This window comes from Haemorhous mexicanus, chromosome 11 (genome assembly GCF_027477595.1).
Source record: "Haemorhous mexicanus isolate bHaeMex1 chromosome 11, bHaeMex1.pri, whole genome shotgun sequence".
Taxonomy (NCBI): Eukaryota; Metazoa; Chordata; class Aves; order Passeriformes; family Fringillidae; genus Haemorhous; species Haemorhous mexicanus.
In genome coordinates, this window is record NC_082351.1 from 20,853,065 (window position 1) to 20,880,662 (window position 27,598).

At 40.6% G+C, this 27,598-nt stretch overlaps 1 protein-coding gene across 1 annotated transcript; it reads left to right on the forward strand.

Annotated features, from left to right (window-relative positions):
* PPP4R2 (protein phosphatase 4 regulatory subunit 2) lies at window positions 1–27,242 on the forward strand. The gene is made up of 9 exons (XM_059856828.1): window positions 1–177; window positions 878–959; window positions 17,146–17,316; window positions 21,776–21,869; window positions 22,734–22,771; window positions 23,094–23,168; window positions 23,542–23,685; window positions 23,966–24,234; window positions 25,153–27,242. Exons 1-9 carry the CDS (start codon window positions 144–146, stop codon window positions 25,464–25,466), a joined length of 1,221 nt encoding a protein of 406 aa, XP_059712811.1. The 5' UTR covers window positions 1–143; the 3' UTR covers window positions 25,467–27,242.
* Window positions 27,243–27,598: the final 356 nt, after the last annotated feature.

The following is a 27,598-nucleotide window of genomic DNA, read 5'->3' on the forward strand; positions in this document are numbered from 1 at the left end:
CCGCGGGGCCGCGCACGGGCACGGCGCGGGCGCCATGTTGGAGCGTCGCTGAGCGCGGGGTCTTGCTGTGAGCGCGGCCCGGTCTGCGCGGGACTGGGGCGGGGGAGCCGCGCGGAGCCGCGGGGGAATCGCCCGGGCGGATCATGGACGTCGAGAGGCTGCAGGAGGCGCTGAAAGGTGGCGGCGAGGCTGGCGGCGGGGGCTGGGGAAGCGGTGTCGCCGCGCGGAGGGGAAGACTGAGGTCCCTCAGACCCTGTGGGGGGAGCGCCCCTCGCTGAGGGCCACGGGTCCCCGCGCTGTGGGGAGGGGGCTGCTCGCTGGGGGGGGTCCCGCAGAGTGGGGAGAGCCCGGGGGTCGTTGTGGGGAAGTGGAGGGCAGAGCCCCCGATCTCCCTACCCAACGACCCTCGGGGCTGCGTGAGGGGGATCGGTGTCTCTCGGGTCTCCCCGGCTGCCGCCCTGGACTCCCCGGTCTGGCCGCCCCTTCTCCCTCGTTCCTCCCCCTTCCCCCGCATCCCGGCCCCTTCCCTCGCCTCCCGGCCCAGCCCGAACCTGTCCCCTTCTCCCTCCCCAGCCCACTCTGTTCTGGGCTCAGCTTGAGGAAATCGGTCTCTTTCTGTGCCGTGGCTGCTGAGAAGAAGTTGCAAATCAACTTTTGCGACTCTGGTGCGTGCGGTTTCTCCGCAGGAAAAATAATAGGTGTTTCCCAGGGCTGGGAAGCTGGTGGAGTTCATGGGAACAGCCGGAGCATTGTGAGAACACAACAGTGTTTATGTGGGAGCTGTACTGATAGTTCAAGCAAACGACTAATTATTGTGAATTTTTGTTCTGTCCCGTCTTCTTTTACCATTCTTTTTGTGTCGTTCTCATGCCAACAGATTTTGAGAAGAGAGGAAAGAAGGAAGTGTGTCCAATACTGGATCAGTTTCTTTGTCATGTTGCTAAGACTGGAGAGACGATGTAAGTGTCACTGTTTTGGTGGTCCTCAGTTGTGACTTAAAACAATTCTTGCATTTTACGTCAGTGAGATTCTACCACGATTCTTTTTTTGCCTGTAGGTTGCTTCAGCGAGCTGAATAAGCTTTCCATAGTTCCCATTTAATTTTGTGTGGATTAATTTAGTCTGCTGATAGTTTGATCTAACGAGGGGAGACTTCTCGTATAGGCTTTGCTCTGGGGTGTCTGTCGGGTCTTACTGATCCTGCTCAGCACAATAAAAAACCTGTTGCTTTCCCTGGATTTTTAGACAGATTCAGGTTTTGCAAGTGGCAAGTTCAGCTGCTGTTGCAATGCCTGCTATACACTGTTGTATAACTGTGTTCGCACTATCTAATTGTGTTATTTACATAAAGATATCAGTCGCTCACATTGTTTCTTTCTGAGCTCTGTAACCATCCTGTGATTGTGTCTGGGCGCTGCTGGTGAAGGGGGACGATCCGGCGGTGCTTTTGCAGCCGCGGTGTGTGGGAGCCGCTCGGAGCTGCCGTCGTTGTTCAGCTCGGTGGAGTTTCCCTCGTGCCGCCCTTCCCGTGCCGCTCTCCCGGCGGCTCTCTCGGCTGGTAGCGGAGGGAGCCGCGCTCCTTCCAGGGATCGCTGCTGGTGACTTCCTTGCGGCTCACTATTTGGCAGGAAGGGGAAAGGCTTCCCCGGCTGCGCTGCCGTAGTTTGGCTCACTTTCTGGCGCCCAGGCTGTCTCCTTGTTTTTGAGGCCTAGTGCCAGACCACGGCTCCAGCAGGGGAGATTTGCTTTTGCGAGTGTTTTGTGATCAACCAGTGACCGCAGGGGCTTTGTTTGAGTTTCTGGAGTCCTGCAAACTTGTAAGAGATTTTGTAGGTTTTGATGGTTTTTTTTTTTTTTGGGGGGTTTTTTTTTTTTTTTTGGTAGCTTGCTAGTGCTGCTTGGATTAATGGTTTAGAAAGAAAAACAAGTTCTGAAATGTACTTTGCTCTTTGAATGGAAGGCTTATGCTCAGCAAACATACACAGCCGTAATGCTTCATGTTTTGGTGTAGTGCTTATTATACAGGAAAAACATACCACAGTAAGCCCATACTAAAATATGTTTAAATTTTTTTTTCCCACTCTGTGATATTTCTTCAGGTTGTTTTTATTGTTTCTGCCACTATCACGCATACTCCAAAGTAATTTTTAAAAAGTGATTCTACAAGGGCAAGTTCTTGGGAAAATTATTTCCTCTCTGATTTTTATTTTCATTTAGGAAATCTAGGTTTATTTTAATTATTTTTATTTTATTTTTACACACTTAAACCTGAACTGAGGTCTGTCGTCTGATATACAGATCCTGCCTCCTCTGTTTCCAGGGTTTTTGTTTTGGTTTTTTTTGAGGTCTGTTCTTTTCAGCCTTCTTAAACATTTCAGTTGCATTAAATAGTTTTTTAAAAGGTGTTGGATGTGAACATCAGAAGTGCCTAATATAATCTGGAGATAGGCATGGAAATAGTGTTTTATAATACTCAGTTTTGCTTCATATTATCTACCAAAGTCTGTATTTGTTCATGAAACATGTTTGTGTGTTCACTGATGTGTTATGTATGAAAATATCAGGGGAAAAATGAGTAAAAAAATTAAAATGTCCTGGGAATCACTCATGTGAAGATTGCTAGCATGCCTTTTAAGAACTTAATGTACTTTTAAGCTGGTACAGCTTGACAAGTACAAGTATTCTGGAATAGGCAGACCTACCAAATACGTGCAAATTTAAAATGCACTAGATAGTCTTTATTTTCACTCATGTAAAAATAACTTTGTGTAATAGAATCTAAACCAGTAGATACTTTGAAGTGAGAAATTACTAGTTTGCTGTGACATTTGTTAGGATTTTTACAAAGTTCAGAGTATAGCTTAAAAAAAACAAGCAGTGGGGATGGTTTAGTCAGGGCTAATTACACCCATGGTTTGCAGACTTGATTATTGAACAATAATGGATCTTACTCAGTCACAGCCTGTTCCTAATGTAGCAAACAAAAAGTACTGAGGCAAATCAGGACAAGTGAAATGTGAAATATTTTTGTGTTCAGTTGTTAGTTCTAGGAGAGCTACATGGTCTTCATGGGGGTTCTGTCAGCTTTTTAACTTCATCATGAATTCTGATTGTTAGAGGATAAACTGCAGTCTGCATCCTGGGGTAAATGCTCTCATCCTCCATATGTTTCCAGACACAGTTGCAGCAAATCTTGGTGACTCAGTAAAATTACTTTGAAAAGGTAGTAATGAGGTAAATTAAAGTGATGTTTTAGGTTCTCCTCAAAGCTTGATCACACGCAGCTCACCCAGCAGATGGAAAGCACAGGCTCAGGTAAGGTCGTTGGGTACTTCCCTGCCCCCACTTGTTCCAAAGTGCTTATTCATCTGAGGGAGCTGGGAACAGGTAGGTGCAGGTTTAGGTGAGGCTCTGATCTTCCTGGGATTTCTCTGGCAGCAGCCTTGCCTGGTGCAGCCTGTGGGTCACTGTTCCTCTTGGGCTGTTGAGCTGCTTCTGGAGCTCCATAGGAACCTGGGGCTGGAACTTCTCACAGTCCTGACTCTTTAGGACAGGGCTCAGTTCATTGATCCACGTGTTCTGTCCTGGTAGCTGGTACTTCCAGCTGCAGTGCAGGGGAGGAACAAAGGCTGAGAGGTGGTAAAGCCACCACTGCAGCTGTGATAAGGCTCTTAGTATCTTTATTGTAATTAGAAGTCTTTTTCACTTACAAGGGAGGTGTGGAACAAACACATTGCTAATTTTGGTTCTATTATCACTGTAAGCTTAGGTGTGTTATCAGTGCTGTGCAGTAAAGTCCTGATCATACAATGATGTGCATTCACTTCGTCTTTTTGAAGTTGAAGTTTTCCTCTTGTGCAAAGTTAACCATTCACTTAATTGCTGCTGAGATTATGGCCTACATTTGCTGAAGCCAGTCTAAACTTCCTTTATTAGAGGTGACAGAAGCAAAAGTCTGATTGCTTGGCTACTATGAAATATTTTTCAGTTGCCATGGTAAGACAGCCTTAGATGAAATATAATATAAAGTTTGTTGTTCAACCTTTTTAAAGTTATCTTGACTCTTAGGATTTTGGTTTTTTTTCTTTTCAGAGCAGTAACATACTCCTCAATTAACCTGACTTTTTACTGAGATAATAACATGGAATTTCATTTGTGAGACCAAGTACAGTCAGGGAAGTTTGTTATAACCTCCTTGTCTCCAGTTTGTAACAGATCAGTGTGACTTGCAACACTGAGGAAAGTGAAGAGGGAGGAAATCTCTTAGTCCTAGTACTTAGCTGTATCTGAAAGACCTCTAGAAACAGGATGAGTTTTTGTGTTCTTTTTTTTTTGTAAGAAATCCACTTATCTATTTTTTCTGAAGTAGAAAGAGCTCTAGAGGATGGGATAGAAATCAGAGCATTGCAGTACTAGGAGTGAAATGCAACAGCGACATTTTTTTCTTGTTTTTGAAGAATTCTTAAAAAGAGTTATGAAGATCACTTATCAATTGTGATCTTGTGTCCTGTATTTAAAATGTTTTCTCTTACCTCTTAGGAAATTCTCTTGGGTTTAGAATCACTCTGCCCCTTCAATAGCAAAAATATTTTAAAACCATTTATTTAGGTACTTCACCAAGAAAATCTAATGTATTGGACTGGAAAGGAAAGCTAGATTTTTCTAAAGTGGAAAATAAAACTTTGAAAACTAAAGCAATCAAAAATTTTATGTTGTTTTTTTTCTGCATTTCCCTCACTCTTGCCCTGGGGCAGGGAACGTATAAAGTGCAGTTTAAATGGCTTACTGTAGTGGAAAGTATAATGCAGAAGCTTACTGCCAGTGAAGTACCAAAATCTGGAGCAATGCAGTTTGTAGGCAGAAATGAATAACTGTAAAATCCTTCTAGGCCTAAGTAGAGAGCACTGGCCAGGACGTGATGCAGTTACACTGGTTCTTCCCCTTAGTGCAACTTAAACAGCCATTAAAATACATTCTGGTTTTATTTCTTCCTGTAGTGAAATTCTTTTGGAAGCTCTGAAATGTTTCTTTGAACCTCATCTGAGCCTGAAAACTGAAATTGTTTCTTCACATGTTTCCTGGAGGGCCAACATAAGTGGGTTTTGCAGAGTTTCTTGAGTCAGGTTTAATTCATGTGAGTATAGGGCAAATCTGGACATCGGTACTGTCACCACAGACTAGTTGGAAGTGACTTGTGGAGGTGATCCAGGCAGACCCTGTGCTCAAGGAGAGCTAATTCCAAAGTAAAGTAAAATTGATTAGGGCTTTGTGCAGCATTTCTGAAAATCTCCAGTCATGGCAATTCCATAGCCTCAGTTTGGCTCCCTGTTTCTCTGCTTAACCATGTGCATGGGAAGAGTGTTTTCCTTGGAGCATCCTGGGCCTGGTGCCCCTCAGGGAGGAACCTGTTTCCATCTCCCTGGATGCAGTTGGCCCTTCCCTGGTGGCAGTCAGCAGCTGGATTCCACCAGCAGAGCCTGTGTTCCTCAGCTGTGCTGCCTCAGCTTCCCGCAGCAGCCTCGGTCACAGCACGGCTGGCAGTGCTCGGCTTCCCCCGGGCAGCACAGGGGGTGCACTGCTGTGGGCTCTGAGCTCCGGCGTTTGTAACTGGGTGTGGCTGGACTTTGGATCCCGTCAGCACACGCACTGCAGGAAGCTGAGCTGCACCGGGGCTGCAGCTGTGCTCAGGTTGAGCTACAGCGTTCTCTGGTCCTCCCTCCTCGTCAGTCGTCAGGTGGATCAGGGCTGATTTGCCTTCGGTAAATTACATAACTGTAAATGTAAGTTACATAACTGCAGTTCCACCAGAGATAATGGCAAAAATACTTTTGACCTTTTGATGCTGTTTCATGTACTTTATGTAGCAGTGAACTTTTTTCTGATTACACTTTTAAGCTTTTTGAATCAGTTTAACTTTCCTATTAGTTTGTTACATCAGTGAAATAGTTTGTTTGCTGTAGGAGAGCTAAATGAAGATACAGTAGCCATGAATTCCTACAAGAACAAGTTTGCATCTCAGTTTAACTGTTTTAACTATGTACTGTGAAGGCTTGTATAATATCCTTTCTCTTGTTACAAATGTATAGGTTTTTTAGCCATATGTTCTCTGGCTTATTTCACATGCTTAAATTAAGTCTATTTTTTCCCCTTAACTATGTTCTCTGCTTTTATTCAGCAAGCAGTTGTCTTGCTTAGCATGTGTGTTCTGGCATTTTTTCTGATTTTGAGACAACTTACTTTCTGGAAATCTTAGTGCCTATTTGGGGAATGTAATTCCTTATGATTTTTTAAAAACATGAAATGAAACAATTCTCAACTTTCTGCTGTAATAAGCATGATCATATTTTTCTGAAAGCTGTTTCTGTGTGCCTTTGATAGCATAAGCCTCTTCTATTAACATGGTCTCACTAAAGCAAGAGATGTAAGTAAACTTCCTTGCATTGTTGTCCACTCTTATTCCTCACTAACTCCATTCCATTCAGCATCTGGAATTACCCCCTACTAATTCCCATTCCACCGACACTTTTCTGTTTCATAATCCACTGATGTCTCGAAAGGAGAGGAATCTTTGGTCAAAAAGTCTGCTGATGTATCTTTGTCAACACTAATTTACCTTCCTTGTTCTTTTACCTCTATTATAAACAGAAATTTCTGTCTGTGTGAATTGTGTAGCTGCGGTACTTGAGAGCAGTCGGTGATATCAATGAAATCACTTGCTGCTTTGGGAAACACTGTTGTAGTGTTTTATTTTAAGTGCTGCCACTTCATATCTATTGGGAGTGGGGTTTACAGTATAAAGGTCAGACTTCAACTGCCATTATAAAATGTGTGTGATGAACTGAGCCTAATAAACATTAGTCTCTCTATGGAACACACGTGTAAGGAAAGGCAAAAAGCAAACTCTGATTGCAGCACTGAGGTTTTTGGGGTGATTGGACTGTTTTAATCACAAATGTAGCTCTTTGCACTTTCAGATTTGCAGTGCTAGCGTGGCTTCCTTCCCTGTTGCTATACACAGTTCATTCTTGTAAGCACATTTCCTGATAATCTTTTTGGCAGCCAGTCCATGTCACTTTGCACAGAAAGCCTCCCCACCATGCATTCTCTGGTAGTTAGTGCAGTTGCATGTGTTTCTGATGATCACTTTTACTTGTATTCTGTGCTCATCCTTCTCCTCAAGCTCACTTCTCTGCTTTGTTTGATAGGATTTGTTGTCCCCCTCAGGGTTTCTCATGATTTGTACCTTCACCTTTCAGTGACGTTGCTGTAGTGACTACCTCAATGTGACCTCTGATATTTTCCAATGGACCTCAAATCTCTGTTCTGTAGGGGCTGTGCTTGTTAGTGTTTCATCTGAAGGACTTTCCCAGGCATTTGGGTATTGTTCACTCTGTATTACAACTCTCAGTGGCAAGGATGTTTTTCCATTTTGACTTTGTAATTGGTGAGCCTTGATCCCTCTTCCTGTCTGAAGCTTTTGGCAAGGTTTGTGCCTGATGGCACCTGGGGGGAAGGAACGAGGCAGTAGTGCACACAGAAGGAGGGGTACAAAGCAGTCTGGTTGACTTGGGGAAAGTGGATTATCAATTTATGGATAAACCAGACTGATGCTGCTTTTCCTCAAAGCTTATACGTGTCTGGCAGATCTCAGCTTTAGAAATAAAGCCACTTGAAGACAATGACAAAATTTCCATGATGGCAATAGCTGGTGATGCTTGGCTTGGACGTGGCAGGGGAGTGTGATGATGCACAAACACCTAATGCCTGTGGATTAGGTCAGTGAGGTAGGATATACCTTGTCACCCCAAGCTTAGCATGTGTCAGCTGAACTGCCTTGTGGAGAAGCCAATTGGATGGCTTTTGGTTCTGGTTTTGTAAGGAATCAGTAACAAGTGCAATTTCATTGACCCCAGCAGAACTGCTGTGAGACCTGAGTGAGGCCTGTGGGTTTTTGGGACACTGCATAAGGTGCCAAGCACAGGGACTCACTGCAACAGAGATCCAGGAGTAGCTGCACAGGGTGCATTTTACTCATCTGGTTTCCCAGCTTTATTGCTTGATACAATAAAGATCTGATCATATTGTGTCAGTGTGGCCTGCAGCTCCTCTGAGGTGCCCAGCTCCTCTAATAGTGACAGCCACACTGGCCAGAGGAGCTGCAGCAGTTCTTGTGTGGTTTTGGTTATTCTGGGCAAACTGGTGATACCTGAAGCAACATTGGTGTCCTGTATTGCTTTCTACTCTGACCCAAGGAAGTTCATTTTTGAATGAAGAATGTTGTAATCTTGGACTTTTTTGTTCTGTGGTCAGTTTTTGACTTTAAAATAAAAGAAAATGAAAGGTACTTGAGTTTGGTTTTAGATAACTGTATTCACAAATGTACTTCTTAGAAAATTTTGGCCTGAAATTTTGTTTCTGTTCTGTGGGACAGCTATATTCTGTTAGAGTCAGCTGAATATTTATCAGCAGAGATTAGAATTAGTCCCTTGATGATTACAGATAGTGCTTTAATGTCTTCTTCAGCTGCTTGTTTCCATAACTAAGTCTTAATCTTTGTTGTTCCTGGCAAGAGTAGTAGTCATTTGCAAGCAGCAGAGGTGAACACTCTCACTACTGAAGTAGATGTAGTTCTAATGCCTGACAGTTTCCCTGGTTCTGGAATGAGCTCGTTGTGCTCCCAAGGAGAGCAAAGACTGGATTTAGGCTGACAACAATCAGCTAGTGAAAATGGAAAAACACCTCCTGTGCTTGTGGGAAATACCAGTTTTTCCTCCTTTGAACTCTTCAATATATTTTTAATTAAAATGAAAGGTAACATGAGGTAAAACCCTGCTGAAGATAAAATGTGAGTGTTTAATTTTACATGACTTATCAGGTGAAAGGGAACAGGACGCTCCCCCAGGACGAGTGCTTTGCCAGTGTTTTCCCAGCAGCAGGAGCACACTGTGCAGCAAGGCAGTGTTCCAGGAAATTCACCCTACCTGGAGCACCTCAACTTTTAAATTGATTGTTCATTTAGAAACACTCATAAAGGATCTAGCACTTGCTTAAGGCTTTGATTTTGTCTGCTTGCCAGAAGCCAGTCTCCATTGGTGTACAGGGGATTTTACAGTGTAAATCTGTTGTCATTGTTTGGAATTTCCCATGTTAATCTGCACTGTGTGAATGGTGAAAATAGCAGCAGTGTGCAAAATCATGACAGTAAAATGAATTGCATCAAAATACTGTTAAAGCACAACAAGTAGAAAAATAGGTTTAAAATACAAAGAATATTTGACACAAGAGTGGAATTAGGTGAAGTGTGTTCTTTTACCTGATAAATGAGTGCTGCTGCTTAAAAAAATGGCTTAGTTCCCTGCTAGTCGCATCACACATCTTACTCAGCCTTATCTGCAGCATTAATTTTGTGGTTAGATCAGTGATCTGCCTCACCTCCCTGTGTGTGGGATCACAGGAACGTGTGGGAGCAGCAGAGCAGGCCTTGCCCCTTTTAGTGCAGACTAAGGACAAGGCTGAGTGTCGGGTGGGCCAGCACCCTCTTGCTCTGCACTGGGATGGGATCCCTGTGGGAACCTCAGCATGGCTCATGTCCCTGTTACTGGGAGTTCAGTGCTGCAGCTTTTTATCCCAGAAATGTTCAGTGGTATTTTCTGAAAAAAATTGAAAGCACACCTGTTTAAGAAGCAATCTGGTTTATATCTTAAATAATGAAATAGTAATTCCTGTGTGATAGCTAACATTTGAAATGGCAACAGGTTTGGGTTTTTTCATTTGCTGGTCTGAAAATGCTGGGAATTGTGTTTTACAGGCAGTTCTTAAAATTTTTAGCTTGTGCACCCTTTCTGTATAATTGTGTATGTCCTGATATCCTTGTTTACAGCCACTGAATAGATCTCAAAATTGGGTGTGCTGGATAAGCTTAGGATTGATACAAAACCATGAAAAGGTGGAGGGAGTAGGAGTAGAACAGAGCCAAGGGAAGAGCTGAGCGTGGCCTCAGTCTCCTTCTCCACAGGCCGGCACTCCCTGGGTTCCCTGGGCTGCTGGAGAGATCCCTGGGTGCTGCTCCGAGGGCTGAGGCGCTGCTGGGGAGGGGGACAGGACAGGCAGGAGGACAGGACTGCCCGGGCAGGCTCCCGGCGCTGCCTCCCCGCTGCTGCCCTTTGCACAGCCTGGGGGAAGGGAGCCGCGCTGGGGCTCCTCATGCCTGCCATGAGCTCTGTGCTCCCTGGCGGCAGGCACGGGCCGTGCATCCAGCCTGTGGAAGAGCATGCTGGAAAGTTTGCTGCCTTGCCAGGGGTTTGATTTGGGTATGTGATTGCTGAGTGCACTTCATTTTCTCTGCCATTTCACTTTCCAGATAGTTCTGGAGATCCCATTGATAGACCAGAATAGAAAAAGAATTAACTTGTTTTGGATGAAACTTTAATTTTGCCTTTGACAGCCTGGGGAATTTACCGTCTTAGAGTATATCTTCATCTCCTATGAGCTCTAGAACAAGACACAAAAGAAAAGAAACAGTTACTAAATTTGGAAAGTTACTTCACTTCAAAACACCTGTTTCCTACTAGCAGGTCTCTGTGGGAATGTCGTGTAAGTCAGCAAAAACTGGGGGGCAAAGGTAATACCAGTGACTGACATCTCTTGTTCCATGTTATCTGACTGCCTCAGAGATTGTCCTCTGGTTCTTTCCTTGTGTGTTCTGAGGACATTGCCTTAAAATCAGTTTAGCTGGACATAAAATGTTTGCATCCTAAATATGCTAATTTGGTGGAGGTTTTTTTTTTGTGCTGGTTTTTTGTTTGTTTTTAAATTTCTGCTTGTCACAGAGCCAATGGTGAGAGAAGTGTGGAGAGAGAAGTATTTCCTTTTATTTAGTTCTGATACTTCTTTTATGGCCTGTTCAATGAACAGAATCAATAGTAGATCCACTTTGGTTTCATTTTATGTTCTGTGTGGTATTCAGCATCTCTCCAAAACAGATGGCATCCTCTTAAAATTTAAATCAAGTAATTTTGTAATGAACTTAAACACTGTGAAATCTGAAGACAGGCATCCCACCAGGACTCCTGGGACTCTTCATGTTTTAAGTACATAGCTGGGTCTCTGGAAGCTTAACATCTCTTCAATATAATGTCTTTCTTAATTAAACCTCTAATCTGTAAGGCAATTCCAGAAAGATTTATGGAACAATTGCAGTACTTTCATTTCAGGAGTTAGCCTTGTTTCAGGCACTCTGAATTCTTCCTCCAGTCCTTCAGTCAATTTTAGGTTTTGTCCTGCTTTGCTTCAATAGGTCTTACTGGAGTTTGAACCTTAAAATCTGTAGAGTTTGTCTAAAGTGGGTGAGCCATATGCACTCCCCCAGGGCTATGTCTGATGTTTTATGTCAGTTTTTAAAAGGGAGATGAGTAAATCAGTGGAGCTGGAGACTTGGCAGCCCAGCCTCCACCTTGTGTCCAAGTCGTGTTCTGGTGTGGGGATGCACTGTTACAGCAAAGCCTTGCAGTGCTAAATATGTGAGAGGAAACCATGTAATTTGTTCAGCATGGATAGTTTTCCCTTAAAAATAGTAGGGATTTTAATCTTTGTCAGGTCTTGCCCAAACAACTTTGTTAAATGTTTTAGGCTTTTTACTCTTCTCGTTGACACCTTATCTCCCAAAGTCACTATAACAAGTGGCAAAAGAATCAACTATGAAAACTTGTCCAATGGTCAGAAGAAAATACCAGTTAATTCTCTGACAAACAACAGTGCAGATATTGAGCTGGTTCTTCTCCTCCCCAATAACTATTGTAGTAGGAGAGAAAATCTACTTTTTGGTAAGAGAGAGAAACTGCTTTCACAGTTTCTCCAGGACAAGCATTTTGCATAGGCAGGAGATAAGGGAATGGGGGGATGTCTTTTACACTGTGGGAATGCTATGATTAGATTATTTCCATGTAAAATGCAATTTTGTTTGGATATGCATGTTTGGAAGGATAAATCCTATGCAAATCATGTTAGCAGAGATACAGTCATTCCTTGCAAGTAACTTTCTGCTACTAATTCTTTGAAATCAAAGCATTGCATCAGATTTTGCCCTTCTTTCTGTCTGAGGTGGCCTGTTCCCTGCTGAGGATGCTGTTCATCAAGTAGAATTGGTGCATTTCTAAACTTGTTTGATGTTGCCTGGCAAATTCTGTTGATCTATAGTAATGGATTAGTTCCAAGAGCAAATCATGTAATTCAAGTACAGGTGTGAAAAAGATTGATTGCTTTTATTAGAGAACAGAGCTATTTAGGATTGTGTTCTTCTATGACTCTGCACTGACAGTGTTAGATTGTGTCTAAATTAATCTCTCTTATTTTTGTTGTTGTTTTTCACTGTTCTTCCCTGTGCAGTGGAGATACTTTTGCTGCTTCATCAACTCTCAGTGACTCAGTGTGTTACTGTTTCACTGTTCTGACTGTGGAGTTCCCCATCCCTCCTTTGTGGCTTTCCTCTTAGAGTTTAAGTTTCTTGTCTTCATATACTAATTTTGATCCCATTCTGGGGTTTTGTTAGTTATGTGTGGGATTTTTTGAAAAAAATGATTTTATTAGTGGGTTTTTTTTGCTTAGCCTGTAATTTAATTTAATCCCTACTGGCTCATTTCATGTCTCATGTCTTGCCTCACCCTTTCCTAGCCTTTTGTCACCTTGTCTCTCTAATTATATGTAAATCTTCTCAAAACTTGCTGCTGTTCTTTGTGGGATTGGCTGTTTGGTCAGGTAATGTCTGCTTTCCTGATTGACTTTGAAAACACAGCTGAGTGTCTTCAAACACTGAAATCTTATCCATCCATTTTTCTCTTATGTTTCTGATGTTCAATGAAATTGCAAGGTCAGGGACTGCACTGGGGTGCAATATTAGGGTGTTAAACACCTCATACTTTGAGGCACATTATTAGCATGTATAAAATGTTTAAGGTAGAAAGACTGAATTTGTTGGACTCTGTGTGAGCTTCCATGCTCTCATTTGTTGCTTGACTTTTAAAGGTGCTTTTTAAAAAACAATTAAATTTTTGAGTTAAACTACCAACATTTGTGTCTGCCCTGGGAAAATTTGAAATGGGGGGTGTCTATATGGATACAAACTCTAGTTCTGCAGTGCTGTGATTGATTGATTGTTCCTCTTCAGCCATTCCTTTGCCTTTGACTTTTTTTCTTGTTAGGGGTTTTTTACTTGAAATCAGTTTCTTCCTCTTGGTTTTTTGTATGCCAGGGCAAATATTTTAAGTTGATAAAGGGGAGGATGGTGCAGGAGCTGGTGGGAGGAGAGCAGAGGACTTTTATGATAAGCTGGCATTTTTTCCTAAATTATTTGGAGCATATGTGGAACTCCAGGCTCATTAGCCCAGGAGAGCTCTTTGTACAGGTATGTTTACAAAGGGTGACCCAGATACTGTAGTGAAAGGTGCCTTCAAGTACAGAAAATGTAAATAACTACAAAGCCATCATTCTCTAAAATGAAAATACACTGAACCAAAACATTTTGGGATCAGCTAATTTTTTTAAGTATTATTTTTGAAGGTGTTGTTTCAGATCATGCAGTGTTCTCAGTAACTTTTTTCTTTGTGTGGCTCTAAAAGCTCTCAAAGTTGCTGATACAAATTCCCAAGCTAGTGTAGTGGACAGGAAGAGCATGGTTTGGAAGAAAAGACTGATTATGTGCAATGCTGAGTGGGAAGAGCAAGTATTTATAAACAAGTCTGCTCTGAAAAAAGTACAAACAGTATTTTCACCATGGAATTTCTTAAATTTGTTTTTCTTACAGAATTTATCTTGTTTATCAGTTATTTTCCAGTGTATAAAACTTAATGAGCTTGTACATAAAGCAGAGAGTAGAAAAAATTTCTTTTGCTTCTATTTGGCTCTTGATCTAACTGTAGAAAGTATTGACCAAACTTTTCTCTTGGTTTTGCGTTCTCACATTGTGTAACAAAGCAGAGAAAATAGAGGTCTTTCTCAGGAAGCTTACGATAAATGTGGAATATTTTTCTTTTCCTTGAAAACAGATATTTGGCACTTGTTTGTCTCTTCTGTTGTCTGTATTTCTAAGCAACCAGTCTTTCCATGAATGGGAAAAAAATTTTCTAGAGTTGTAGATAAAGATTGCTTTGATAGCTAGCAGGGTATGTGACTTCTAATCTTAATTTTGTACTGCCGAGCAGCTTGACCCATTGTTATGAAGGAACTGGTTTTCTGTATGGATGAGACACGTGAGTTTGTAAAGTTCAGCTGATGCCAATTGTACGTGTCATTTTCATAGACTGGTAAAACAGGAAAGGTGACTTGGCTCTTGTGACACTCGCTTTTGATCACTTCCACAAAGTAAATGGGAACTGAGAAAATCTTACTGTCCCTGCAGAAATAATTTTGGTTCTTTTGGTCAGAAATGAGTTCATTATTTTAACAACACTGATGTCAAGAGATGCACAGAACAGCTGTGTTTATTGTTTGAATTGCTGCTCTGTCTGAGATTGCACTGAGTGTAACAGTGGCCTTTGAGCAGTTCAGCTTTCCTGCTGCTGCTACTGCAGCCCGAGCAGCAGGGAATCCAACAGTGCTGGGAAAAACTGCTGGAGAAACACAGTGAATGTCTGAGCAGCAAGGCTGTGCTGAGCCCCTTCTGCTGTGCTTACACACTTCCAGCAACAGTTTGTTGGGTTGATTTGAGATGCTGTTGCTCTCTCTGGGCTAGCTGTGGTCACCCTGTGATTGCAGGGTGAGTTTATCCTCAAACCGTGCTGCCTCTGTGTGTTACCTGTCCTGTGTCACCTGGCCAACAGCCATTTAGCAAGTGGTTTGGAATGCAGGTTGAGAGATGCTTTCTGTGTCAGTAGTTCAGTGTGTTGCAGATGTAAGTTCTTAGCCTTTTTTTAATGGGGGAAGTGCTAATTAAAATTTGTAATTTAAAATCCAAGTGACAGTTTTCTCCACTTCTCAATATGGGCACAATGTTACAATCTTTGTTTTCTGTAGTTTCAGCATTGTAAAGGTGGGTGCTACTTTCAGGCACTTGGTTGCCATTTTAAGCCTCATGTTGTTGATTTATTTTAAACACTGATGGGTTAACAGTCTGTGAAAAGATAAGTGTTACTATTTAGCAAGAAATAAGTAACAATGAAAACAAAGAACAATTTAAGTTTTACAGTGTGGAAATATATCCAAACGGGATTGTCAAAGAATGTTTAGAATAATAGTGGAATCCCCTTTCATGAGGTAAGTAAAGCTCTTGGGATGCTCTGTGGGGAGTAATCCCACACTGTCATGAGGTTATTTACTGTGGTTGTGGTTTGTTTATGTATTAAATCTGTGATTTGTTACTGACACTTTGGTTTCATGGTGGTAACACTGCAGAATTGTACAGCTTTTTAATTTACATTTGCAGTAGTAATGCCTGTTAGTGTACATTGGAACATTATAGTATTCTGCCTTGGATGTAGAATGCTGATTGGAGACAATCCAGCTAGACTCAGTGGTGCTCTTTAGTCCATACCATTCCCTTTTGGGACTTTGGTGTTTATTTATTTATTAATTTTTATTATTATTCACTAAGTCCTGTGATCCCTCCTGTTGTGAGGTGCCTAAAGGCCTCTTGTGAAGGAAAACAGAGGTTTGCTTTCCTCTTTGGAATTCCCCTATTCTTGCAAAATTTATCATTCCTGGTGAAAGACAGGGACTTCGTGTTTGGATCTCTGTAGATAAACCAGAGCTGTGTTTCCCCCCTTTTCATTTCAAAATTATTTCTTTGAGACAAAGGTGAAAATAAGGGAAAGATGATGTGGCCCTGTTTTTCTGGTGCAAGCAGGCTGATAGAGCTTCCCTGGCCCATGGTTTGGGATTTGGTGGTGCTGGTGCTGGAGAAGCAAACATCACCACCCATGGGTCACAGCACACATAGCTGGGTCAGCCCCCGAGAAGGGCAGCTGCTGTGTGGGGTCAGAAATAGGCAGGGCTGCCAAAGGCAGCCTGTAGAGATAAAGCCTTTGGCTAAATAGTTTTCTGTATAGTTGAATACTGCTTTGAGCAGGAGCTGAAGGGCTGTCCAGGGGCTCACATTTTACACTTGTTAGGTTTGAGCCTGCTCCTACCAGAGCGTGTGTGTTACAGATAAATGTCAAAGATAATTTTCTCTCTTTCTTTATTGTTGGTTTGTTATTCCCTGTTTCTTCTTTTTCTCTGTGCTAGAGCTGTGCAAGCTCCTGCATCAGGAATAGAAACAAATCGATTCTGAACTAAATCAGTTGCTGCTGTCGCATGGCTCCCTGTGCTGCTCAAGCATGCACATCCCAGGGAGGCCCTGAATGTCTCCTGGGGCTGCCATGGGTGGGGAGGGGCTGCCTTAGGACTTGTCTGTTGTACCCAGTGAGAGGGACCTATTTGCTTGAAAATGTCAAAATCTAGAATTTTATAAATGGTGAAACTTGAAGCTGTAAGGCAGGAGGTAATGTGGAACCATCTTAATAGCTTACTGCTGTGGGAATGTTTATTGGGAGTCAAAGTTGTTTTGCTCAGTTATTTGTCAGCAAGTGCCAACTGTGATACAGGAGTACTTGCCTTTTTGAGAAAAAGAGGTACCATGAAATGTTTTTAAGGTGTGTGGAGTTACAGAAGGCGATTGGTAAGGTTTTGTGAGGGGAGCAGATATTGCTCTGTATAGTTGCTCTATGGATTCCAGACTTTAAAAACTTAGTGGTTTGGTGTGGTGGGTTTTTTGGTGTGGGCTTTTGTGGTTTTTTGTTGGTTGGGTTTGTTTGTTTGTTTGTTTCCCCTTCCATCTCTTATGAGCTCAGTGAAAACGCTAGGCTCCCTTGACATTGTATAGACGCGTGTATATTTCAGGTTTAGGTTTGCCTTGTCAGTGGATATTGGTTCTTTAGGGAAATGGCTTCCCCTGCTGTTAGTGGCAGTTGATTTGTGCCCCTTTGTTCCAGTATAATTGTTGAAATAGTTACCGTGCTTTAAATTCAGGAAGGAAAACAGCACTGCATTACTTGCCTCGTTTATCTCAGGACTGGCATACCAGGGTGAAGGTTGTTATGCAAACATAAACTTACACTGTTGTTCTTTGGGTTTAGCACTAACTTGCTTATGTCTCAATGCTTGTGTTTTATGCAGGGTTCAGTGGTCTCAGTTTAAAGGCTATTTTATTTTCAAACTGGAGAAAGTCATGGATGATTTCAGAACCTCAGCTCCTGAACCAAGAGGGCCCCCCAATCCAAATGTGGAATATATTCCCTTTGAAGAGATGAAAGAAAGAATCCTGAAAATTGTTACTGGATTTAATGGGTATGTATCCTTTGTTTTCTAAAGTCAGGGTAACAAACATATTTCCCCTATTTTTAACATACTAGTTTGCACTGTCTCTGTGAGTGTTCATTTTGCTTCCTTGAATAGATTAGCAGAAGCAAATTTGCACTTTGGAAATACGTTATAGTAGTTTCTGAACTTTATTATTGTGTCACTGAATGAAAAGTGTGACATGTGACATGCTGAGCTGTCATTCACTTTGTTTTTTCAATATATGGTTAGTTTTTCAACAGTGCAGTTCAAAGAAGTATCATGTTACTGTGTGCATTTAAGAGATTAAATAGTAAAGTGAGATTTCTTTTAGTGCATTTTGAAATACCAAATGGACAGAGGTCTTCTGGTGTTCAGTTCCTGATTGTTTTATGGCAGTCCACTGGCTTTTGAAGAAATCATGCTGTGAGAAACAGGGTGTGCCTGGGTTGGAATTACTAAATTATGCCAGATTCAAATTTATAGCTGAAGTGATACTGATGAAGGACATGGGGTGTTTGATCTGTTGGTGACAGCATCCTAAAGTGAAATGTATCTGTGCCCTTTGCTGGTTTCCTAATTTTTGAAGTTTTTGTTTCCTTTCAAATAAAGCTCCTGATGTTTTTGTCTTATTTGGTGTGTCCTTTTTACTAGGTAACCTAGTATTTTTGTTGTTAAACTGGATTACATACTTGCCATAAGCTGAGTCATCCTGCTTGTGGTGCTCAGTGCTTGTTAGGAGACTTTCAGCATTTTTCTCAGCTTCTTGATAAATGGACATGTTCTAAATCTTGCCTTCCTGATAATCTGAAATTTCAGGTTCAGAGGTACTACTGACATGTCCTTAGGATTGTATTTGATGCTGTATTTATCATTTATGTTGTCATTGTTCCATGCTGCTTCATTTATTTGCAGTTTAGGAGTCTTAAGTCGGATCTCCTCTTCCCCCCACAATTGCTCTCATGTAGGAGACTTCTAAGAATGTGAAATTCAGCTTGTTCTCAGCTCCCCAATATTTATACCGGGCTGCTTCACTGCAGGAATTTAAAAACAAACCTATCCTTTATGCTGAAGTCTGCCTCTCTCCCGCCTCCCCCAGCTTTTTGTTCATGCTTCATTGCCCACAAAATGGGTAATGTTCTCCCAGGGACAGCTAATGAATGGGCTGCTGTTATCTGCTGTTGTTCCCAAGTGCACTGAGCAAACCTCTGGATGACGAGTCTGGAGCTTAGGCTGTGCCTGTGCTATTTTCATCCTTTGCTGTAACACTTCAGGGTGCTCAGCTTCTTCATACTTTGCAGTGAAAACTCCCAGGCTGTGAGGAAGCAAACTGCATCCATTAGTTACCTTAAAGGAAATAATGCCTGGGGATGTTTCAGGATCTGGGGTTGCAGAGTGGATGTGGAGATCTGTTCGAAAAGCAGCAGTAGCAGGTTTTGGGTTGTGTGATTTGTATATCCAGGCTGCTTTAGAGCTGTGGGTGTCATTTCAGGGTACCAGGGCAGACAAGGAACCTACTTGATATGACTTTATTATTGGGACATTTTTATTAGTCTGTGTTTAAGAGAGAGGGAAAGAGTTTATTCAAAGTAGCAAATTTGTAAAAACTTTTAATTTGAGTCGAAGAAGTAACACATTAAGAATGACCCCTGTTTTGGGGTATTTCTAGCTGAAGTGCCTTTAAAAAAAACACAAACTGGCTGTTTTAACCTGTTTATATCTTATTTGACATGGTGTGTCTGCACAGGTCTCCTGAGCCAGATTCTCTTTATAATTCTCTTAAAATTGCTTTGGAGTAGAAACTTCTGTCATTTTTTTATCCTTTTATCCTTTGTTAGTGAAACAAGGAGTTCCAAGTTCTAAGTTATTGGGGATCTCTCATGACAGAGAAGTTTTCACAGCATGAATAAAATAGATCATAATCCAAATTTCATTTACAGGTTTTTGGGTTTTTTTTGCTACAATTTAATATAGCTGTTATAAGTAATGTTCCCAGATCCCTCTTCAGTCCTGTCCAGATGAATTTTTTTTTGTTATTCACTCTGGACTGTAGTGCTGGAAGTGCAGTTTCGAGTGTGTTGGTATAGAATTTTAAGTGGTTACCTTAAGTGGGCAGATCAGGACTATTCATGCAGCTCATGTGCTGAGCTAATTAAATTTCTAAGTATTTACAGTCAGGTCTTGTACTGCTCACAAACTTTATATTGGTGCTTCTTTATAGATTTACACCAATTTAAATTGCTTCTGTTTTAAATCACCTTGTTGAACTATTTTAAAACAATAGTTTTTTCACCAGAAAGAGTTTCTGAGGTGAAGCTAACTTTGGGTTTTGTCAGCAAAAAGCCTTTGTAAATGTTGAAGGAGTTCTGTGCAGAGGGGTGATTGTGTGACACCGGGTGCCATCTGCTGCTCAATGCACGAAGTTCACTTTGCTGGGAAGAATTTGGAGGGAATTGAGTTGGCTTTTGCCTTTTTCATTTTAACTTGTTATAACTGAGAGTAAAAAAAAAACAAAAAACAAAAAACCACAAACAAAAAAAACCCCACCAAAACAAACAAACAAAACAAACAAACAAAACAAAAAACCCCCCACAGCTTTAAAGCTTTTCCCTCTGGAATTAATTGCAGGCTGCACATTTCTTGAATTGCATTCCAAAACACTTCATGTCACAGCATTCCAGGAAACCAGTTAAAAGTACAGCTAAACCCAAATTAGTCAGGTCCTGATTCCCCAGGATGTCTTACAGATCTGGCTGATGGAGAATAATTTAAAAATCTGTATGTTTTTGTTTCTGTTGAATAAATGGATTTTTGAATGGATTGTCTATTCTATTTAAAAAATAGCAAAATCTCTTCCATTATGAATTTCCAACCCAAAACCAAAATGACCATCACAAGAAATAGTAAGATCAATTTATTATTTTATCTATATGGAAAGATTAACAGATTGAGTAAATTCTTTTTGACTTAAAAGAAGGCACTGTGCAGAGTCTGAATAGTGTGAGTATGGACTTGATCTTTAAGGTCTCTTCTAAGCTTGATGATTTTATGAAGAATTTGGGTGTCAGAGATTGCTGGTTGACCAGTGAAGAGCAAGGGAAGGTAAATTAATAATTCCAGAACTATTGTCAAGCTTAAGAGCCTTCATGTAATAAACTGAATCGGAGGGAACACTTGTTCCTGTGGTTTTTCTGGTTTGTTGAGGGTTAGGACTTCCTCAGTAACATAATGTACAGGCAGTTCTGAAAAACATAATTAAATTGTTGATACTTAGTCACTCTCTGAGTACTACTGGCTTTTAGTTAAAGTGTCCTGTGGGATGATGAATTGGAACTGTGCTGACCTCTCTGCACTGAGCTGGTGCAGATCTGGGCATCTCTAATGTGGCTTTTTAGCTAATGAGCAGTTGGAGATCCATGCTGTGTTAGCTCATGACACAGGCTGGAGATACCATGTACTGACTTCCTCAGAAAATAATAAATGTGGAATTTGGACAAAAATTTACAGTATGGGGATGTACACACACATACATGTCAGTCTGGATTGATGCTGCTCTGGATTTGGGGCCAATTGTATTCCCAACCATGAAATGGTTCATAAATATTGTATTGTACCAAATATTCTTCTTAGATAACTTTTTAAATGCTTATGGCTTCAGCTTCCAATAGTTAACTATAAAAATGTATGGTGTTTCATAATTTTACTGAAATATTTTTGACAGAAATTTATTAAAATGTGACACTGAACTTGGATTGAAAGTGTGTGACACCTCAGGTAACTGGGAATTGTTTGTAAAGTCTTGCTTGTCTGAAAGGTCAGTTTCTCATTTCACCAGGGATGAAACTGAGTGCAGAATTGTCAAAACCAAAAATGTGTTTATGTGGTTCCTGTGGGCTTACACATCACTTATTATTATTATTACTTATTTTTCCTGATCTGTTCCTCAATAGATGAGTACATTGTCCAGTTGTAGCAAAATAGATTATTTGTAACAGCTGAAGTATAATAGTTCTACTAATTCCAACATTTACTGCTTTTTCTGTAACTGTGTTTTGTAAAACCTGAAATAAACTACAAGTTGAGACTTTTTTAGCTCTAGTGTGTATGACTCAAATTTGTTTTGAATCCCTTACAGTTTCTGTTCTGTATATTGGAATAGTACAGTCAGAAAGTTTGCTGTTGATGATCTGATTTCCTTTTCATTGTTTAAATGAATCCTGTGAGATGTGGGATGATGTGCTTAGGATTCTACTTGGGTTTTGTGGCGGTGAGCACAGGAAACAGCTTTGTATGAGATAGGAGAAAATAAAGCCTTGAGGTGCCACCCAGTGTTGCTCATGGTAACAAATTTCAGTCCTGGTTTTGTTCCACCTTCTCAGTAAGGGGGAGAAAGTGATAATGTTGTTGCTTCCTAACAGTTGTACTTACTAAAATAAAATTAAATTGTTACAAATCTATTTCATTGCAGCATCCCCTTCACTATCCAGCGACTCTGTGAGTTGCTGACAGATCCTAGGAGGAATTATACAGGAACAGACAAATTTCTAAGAGGTGTGGAAAAGGTATGTATTTCTCTGAGAGAGAACACAGCTCCACAGTCACAGCCACCACTTAATAACTTCCCAATTGCTCCCAAAGGTCTGCTGCTTTCCTTGGGGCTCAGAGCCAGAGTACACCTAATGGCTGCTCTTTAATGTCTGAGTTTGTTTCATAGCTTTCAGCAGCAAAAAACAGTTTTAAAATAATTGCAGACAGAAAATAGTCTCAGGGCTGCAACTGCTGTGTTTCCCAATCACTGTGCAGTACTTCACCTGTAGTTTGTGGAGGGTGGCAGTTTTTGTATGGAGTCCTGATTAGAAATGATCAGATGAAATACCCTCAATCTTTTGATCAGGAATTTCCTCCCTCGTTTGGTTTCAGAGTAGATCCAGAGGTGAAGAAGAAGGGAGGCCCCTTCCCTCCAGTGTCTTTTGTTTCAGTATTTAAATCCTGTGGTGTAGCAGAATGTGCCTTCAGAAGAGCACACAGGTGTCTTAACTGGCATTTTATAGTTGAATCAGAACGTGGGATCCTTCAGAAGCCAGGAAGAGACTCTGAGAATGTGGTTCCACAATAGGATGCTTCAGCATTTCTGAATACTTTGTTCTCCATAGATCCCTCAGTTAGAAATTACAGACACTCAGGTCTGAGGATTAATGTGCTGGATAGTAACAAACTTAATAAAATCCTTATAAATCCTTAATAAAATCCAAACTTAATAAAATCCTGAATTTTAGTGTAATTATGGCCTGACCTTGTAAGAGGGAGCACAGGTATTTTAACAGATAGGACCAAAATCCTGTAACTCTTAAAAGTTCTGGGATGTTGTCAAGAGCTGAAGCTTCTGTTTCTGAACTCCTGATGTGTTTGTTGTTTGTATATTACAGAATGTCATGGTTGTCAGCTGTGTATATCCATCTTCAGAGTGAGTATAATCCTTTTTTCCATGAAACTTCAAGCTTGTGTTGGTAACAGGGAAGATGCATGTGTGTATCTGATGTCTCTCTCTTGCTGTCAGTAGTTGTATCTAAAAGCCAGACATGCAGAGTTCAGCTTTGGTTACCAACAGTTCAGTCAGCAGCAGGGATGGTGCCTGCAAGTGTAGTAATTTGGAAATAAATAAAAAGCCCTTGGGGACCTACAGTGGGGACTTTGTAAGATTCAGATTGGGAAATTCTGTGCAAACAAGCTTAAAGTGATTTTAAGTTTCTTTATTCATGAGACTTTGTTGTTGTTCTGTTTGTTAGGAAAAATAATTCCAGTAGTTTAAATCGGATGAATGGTGTTATGTTCCCCGGGAATTCACCAGGGTACTCTGACAGGTGAGTTTGGCTCCAGGGGTTCACTTGTACTGGATCAAAGCAGTGGAGTTCTGGGAATAAGCACCCTTAAAAATGTGGTGTGACATGGGATACTGGGGAATGGGGGTAGAGGAAGCATGAGCTTGTGTGCCATGTACTCTGTATTTTGATCTCTAACCTCATTGTTAGAATTTTTTTTGTTATTTAAATTTTTTTTATCAAATTTGCACGTTGCAGATGAGGAATGGTTTATTCAGTATAAAACAGCAAGGCCCTTCATCTATTTGTTTAGTTCTGTTGATCTTTTATAGGAAGTGTAGAACTACTTTCTGCCAAGTAGGAACAAATGACTTAGCTGAAAGGCTGGAGTAACTTTTCATTATTATTTTTAAAGATCGAATGTAAATGGCCCCGGGACCCCCAGACCCGTGAGTCGGACGAAGGTTTCCTTGTCAGCTCCCATGACAACCAACGGTTTGCCAGACAGCACAGAACATAAAGAGCCCAGCTTGCAGCAGACAGAGGAGAAGAAACACAGGTTTGTCAGGAGGAGTGTGTTTGAAGCTCAGGTTTTTTATTTATGTTTTAAAAATAGTTTAAAAAAGACTGACCCTCTAAGGGATGCATAATAGAGTCTTAAATAAGGAGTGATGACTTTGAGGTTTTGTTATGTAGTAAGTGGAGCAAATTTCTATTGTTACCACTTAACGTGTTTTAATCAAAGGAGTTGATTAATTTAGCTACTTTTTTCTTAAAGTGTGACAAGATACAGAATGTTTGTTTTCAATAAAAGCTACATTTGGTTTTGTTGCTTGTAGTGAATCACCAGCATCTGAATCAGAAGGTGCTCAGAGCAGCCCGGTGAAAAATAAACACTCTGAGGATGATCCTGCAGAAGCAGAAGGACATGAGGTAAAAAGACTTAAATTTGACAAGGAAGGGGAAGCCAGAGATGCACCAAACCAAACTGCCTCCTGTGAAGTCTCTTCAGGCATGGGGGAAGAGACAGAAGCATCCTCTACATCTCAGGATAAAGAAAAAGATGCTTCCTGTGCCAGACAGCACTGTACAGAGGAAGAGGAGGAAGGTATTTTAGATTTCACTGTTTTCTTTTACTTCCAAGGAGTTGGGATTTTCTTTGCTGTGAAGGTCTCCATTTGTGCTTAAAGAAGAGCTGCTTGTTCCTACTTTAATTTTACATAATCTAGCAATTCTGTTATTTCTTTTTCCTTGGTCCTATGCTCAATTTAAAACTTACACAGGGGTACTTAAAATCTTCTGAGGCCGTGAATTAGATCAGGGTGCACCAAGAATTCAAGAATCCCTGTGTTAGGCTATTATCAGGTGTTCTCATCCTTTCTCTAGAACGGGTATGGGTCACAGCTCTGTTTGACTGTCTTCAATAATTATGGAATTTATTTAAATACAGATACAAATTTATGTTCTTCCCCTGAGGAGAGTGAGCAACAATATCTTCACATCCTATTAGAACAGTAAAAATTATCTCACTGTAGGGCAGGCTCGGTACCTAAGTTAAAAAAAAAGTAAATAACTGCAGTTAAGAGACTAAGCTATTTTTTACATATTCTTCAAAGTTTCCTTTGAATTATTTTTCGTGGCTCATGTATTTGTACAATGTTCCTGTAGATCATGCTGCACACCTGAAACAGCCATGGTTTCATAATTTCCAAAAAACTGCTTCTTAAAGCATGTGGAGGGTGTGGGGAAGCCAGAAAAAGTCACTTCTTAAACTTTATCCAGTGAAACTTAATTAAGTGAAGCTACCTGTTAAATAAAATTATCTTTTTTTTATTGTATGTTGGGATAGTTTGGATATCCTGACAAAGGTGGCTCTGACTCTTTACCTCTTCTAATAAAATTGGGATTTGTCTGTTTTTCCTGTCCTTGACTGTGCTGTGGAAGTTCTGCTCAGCATAATGTGGAAAGTAGCACGATCAGGGTGTGTTGGCAAATCCCTTGGTAACACTGTGCTTTTTGTTCCTAGAGTCCTTCATGTCTCCCAGAAACGTTGGTCCAGACAGAAAAGATCAAGACAAAGACAGTGACTCCTCGAGTGTGGCTGAAGAGAGCTCTGAGGAGAGCAATCCCATGGAGGAGTCTGAGCAGCCACGGGCAGAGAAGGATTTACACTCAGCTGACAGTGACATCAGTGCATCTGCCACCAGTGGAGCTGACTGCAGTGACACAGAAGAGCTGGGGTCCTATGCTAGTGAAACTCCAGAAAATTCCTCAGAGACCCCGATGGAAAACAGTGATGAAGCCACAGAAGCTGCAGATGAACCTATGGAGCAAGACTAATTTAAATAAACTTAGAGGCAGTATTTTCCATAAGGCTCCGGTTTTACACTGTATAAATAATTTTATGTAATAAAGTGGACCTTTAGTTTTACAAAAAGAAGCAGGTTGTAAAATAAACTTCTCCATGGATTGAACCTTGAAAGAGTTGTACATGATAAGAACTGTGAATACCAGCTCCTTCAGGTCCTGCTTACCGCTGAACTTTCGTTTGGTCAAATCAGTGGTTTGTGTATAGTTTTTTTTATTTAGAATAAAAGTTTTTAAACTGGAAGGTAATTATAATTTTGACAACTTTTTTGGAGATCACCACACCTAGTTGTATGTAAGCAAGAAAGCTTTTTGTCTTGTCTTTTTCTGACAGCTCTAGCAGTTAACTTCATATTTTGGTTACAGTTTCAACATTTGACATGTGAAATTCGGGGTTTCAGGCTGGTTTCCGGATTTTTATTTAAATACACACCAGGAAACCTTCTGTTGTGTGTTTCAAATGTGTTCCATTTCACACACACATCTCCACACAGCATGCACACCTCCGTGTACCCTCGCTGTTCCAAGGGGGAAAGGGTATATTTTTCTGTTTCTATAAAAGATAAATACAGCAAATACTTTTTCTATAGGAAAAGACTGAGTTCACCTCTCAAGGCACTTTGCTTTGCCTCTGGAAAAACAAAACACGTGAAATCTGGCCCATATGAAACCCTGAAAATACTAACATTGTTGAAAACACCAGAGTAAACACATTCCAAGAGAACTGTTCCAATGACAACATTTTTGTATACTTCTGAGGTGCCTGAGTGAAAGGAGTTCATTTATTTATGAGAAAATGTGCTTTATGTTGAGAACGTTGTAATCAAAACATTAGCTTAAACTTTTGTAGAAGAAATGTTTGAAAATAAAATACCTTGGAAGAAACGAGCAGGTATTTGCCTTTTTGAGTGCTTCTTGGAGCTTGTGAATATTGTAGAGAAGTGTCAGAGTTCCTCCAAGGTTTGCAGGTGGCATCGGGCTGATCACACCACTGGATGGGAAGGATGGAGATGTGACCCTGGTCATGTTCCTGAGCTACGAGGGTTAGGGGTGCAGAGGAATCACCACAATTTATATAACATTTTGGAAGTGAACTAAATATTTTTGAACATGCTACTTTGACAGCCAGTGTTACATTTTTTTCAAACCAGCTCAAAGCACAAACTACTGCTTTAAACTCAATATTTTCCAGTTCCCATATTTAAAGACATGCAAGCTGCAACCTCCCAGTCACAATTACTGGCTGCCAAATTTATACCTGTTTCTTCAACTGTACCTTTTTGATATTTAGAATTTTTAAATTTCTGTAAAGTAGATTTTTTGTAGATTGTAATGAGTGCTCACTGCCATTGTGAAACGGTATATAATTGTATAATTTCTGTGTGTAAACTGAATGCTTGGGCTTTCAATACAGTATTCATATAAAGCAATAAATATTAATGTTATGAAATATCTGAGTACATTTCTATCACACTTGTCCCTCTTTGGTTTTAAGTTCATGTACCTGAAGTACAAAAATGACCTCTAAAATGCATGCTGATAGTTTCTTGTACTACATGGTCTGCTTTGTATTGTTTGGGGGAAATTTAGGTTGTGGTTAATACCAGAATTAATTTGGCTCAGTTGGACTATTTATAAAGTAATTTCTTGCTGATGTTACCTATCAAGTTGTGAGCAGACAGGATTCAGGGAGACGCTTGCAAAAAAAATAAAAATCTTCTTGATCAAGATCCCCTTGCAGAAGGAAAATTGTACTTTGACTAATTTTCATTGTGCTGAAGGGTTGGATGTGTGTTATCAAATTAAAGGACTGAACCAATATATTGAAATTAGGAAAGTTTAAGAATATAGTGACATCTTACACTTCTTTTTTTTTTTTTTAATATTTTGCCAATGAGAAAATTTTAAAATTTCTAAGTTTAGAGATTTCTGAAATTTTCTTTAGATTGTTTATTTGTGACAATATTGTCAATAAACTTGTTCTTTAAGCACCTGTGACCTTTCCAGATGTTTGTTTGAGCAGTGTTAGTGCCACTCCTGCAGAGACCTGCAGAGGGATTTTGAGGTATGGATCCATTTCTGTATCTGCAACTTATTTTAAAGAC

Excerpts from the sequence above, each read along its gene's own strand:
- PPP4R2 (XM_059856828.1), top strand. The coding sequence starts at position 144 with ATGGACGTCGAGAGGCTGCAGGAGGCGCTGAAAG. Across the intron at positions 17,317-21,775 it reads ATTGTTACTGGATTTAATGG|CATCCCCTTCACTATCCAGC; the intron begins GTATGTATCCTT and ends ATTTCATTGCAG. Across the intron at positions 23,686-23,965 it reads ACAGAGGAGAAGAAACACAG|TGAATCACCAGCATCTGAAT; the intron begins GTTTGTCAGGAG and ends TGTTGCTTGTAG.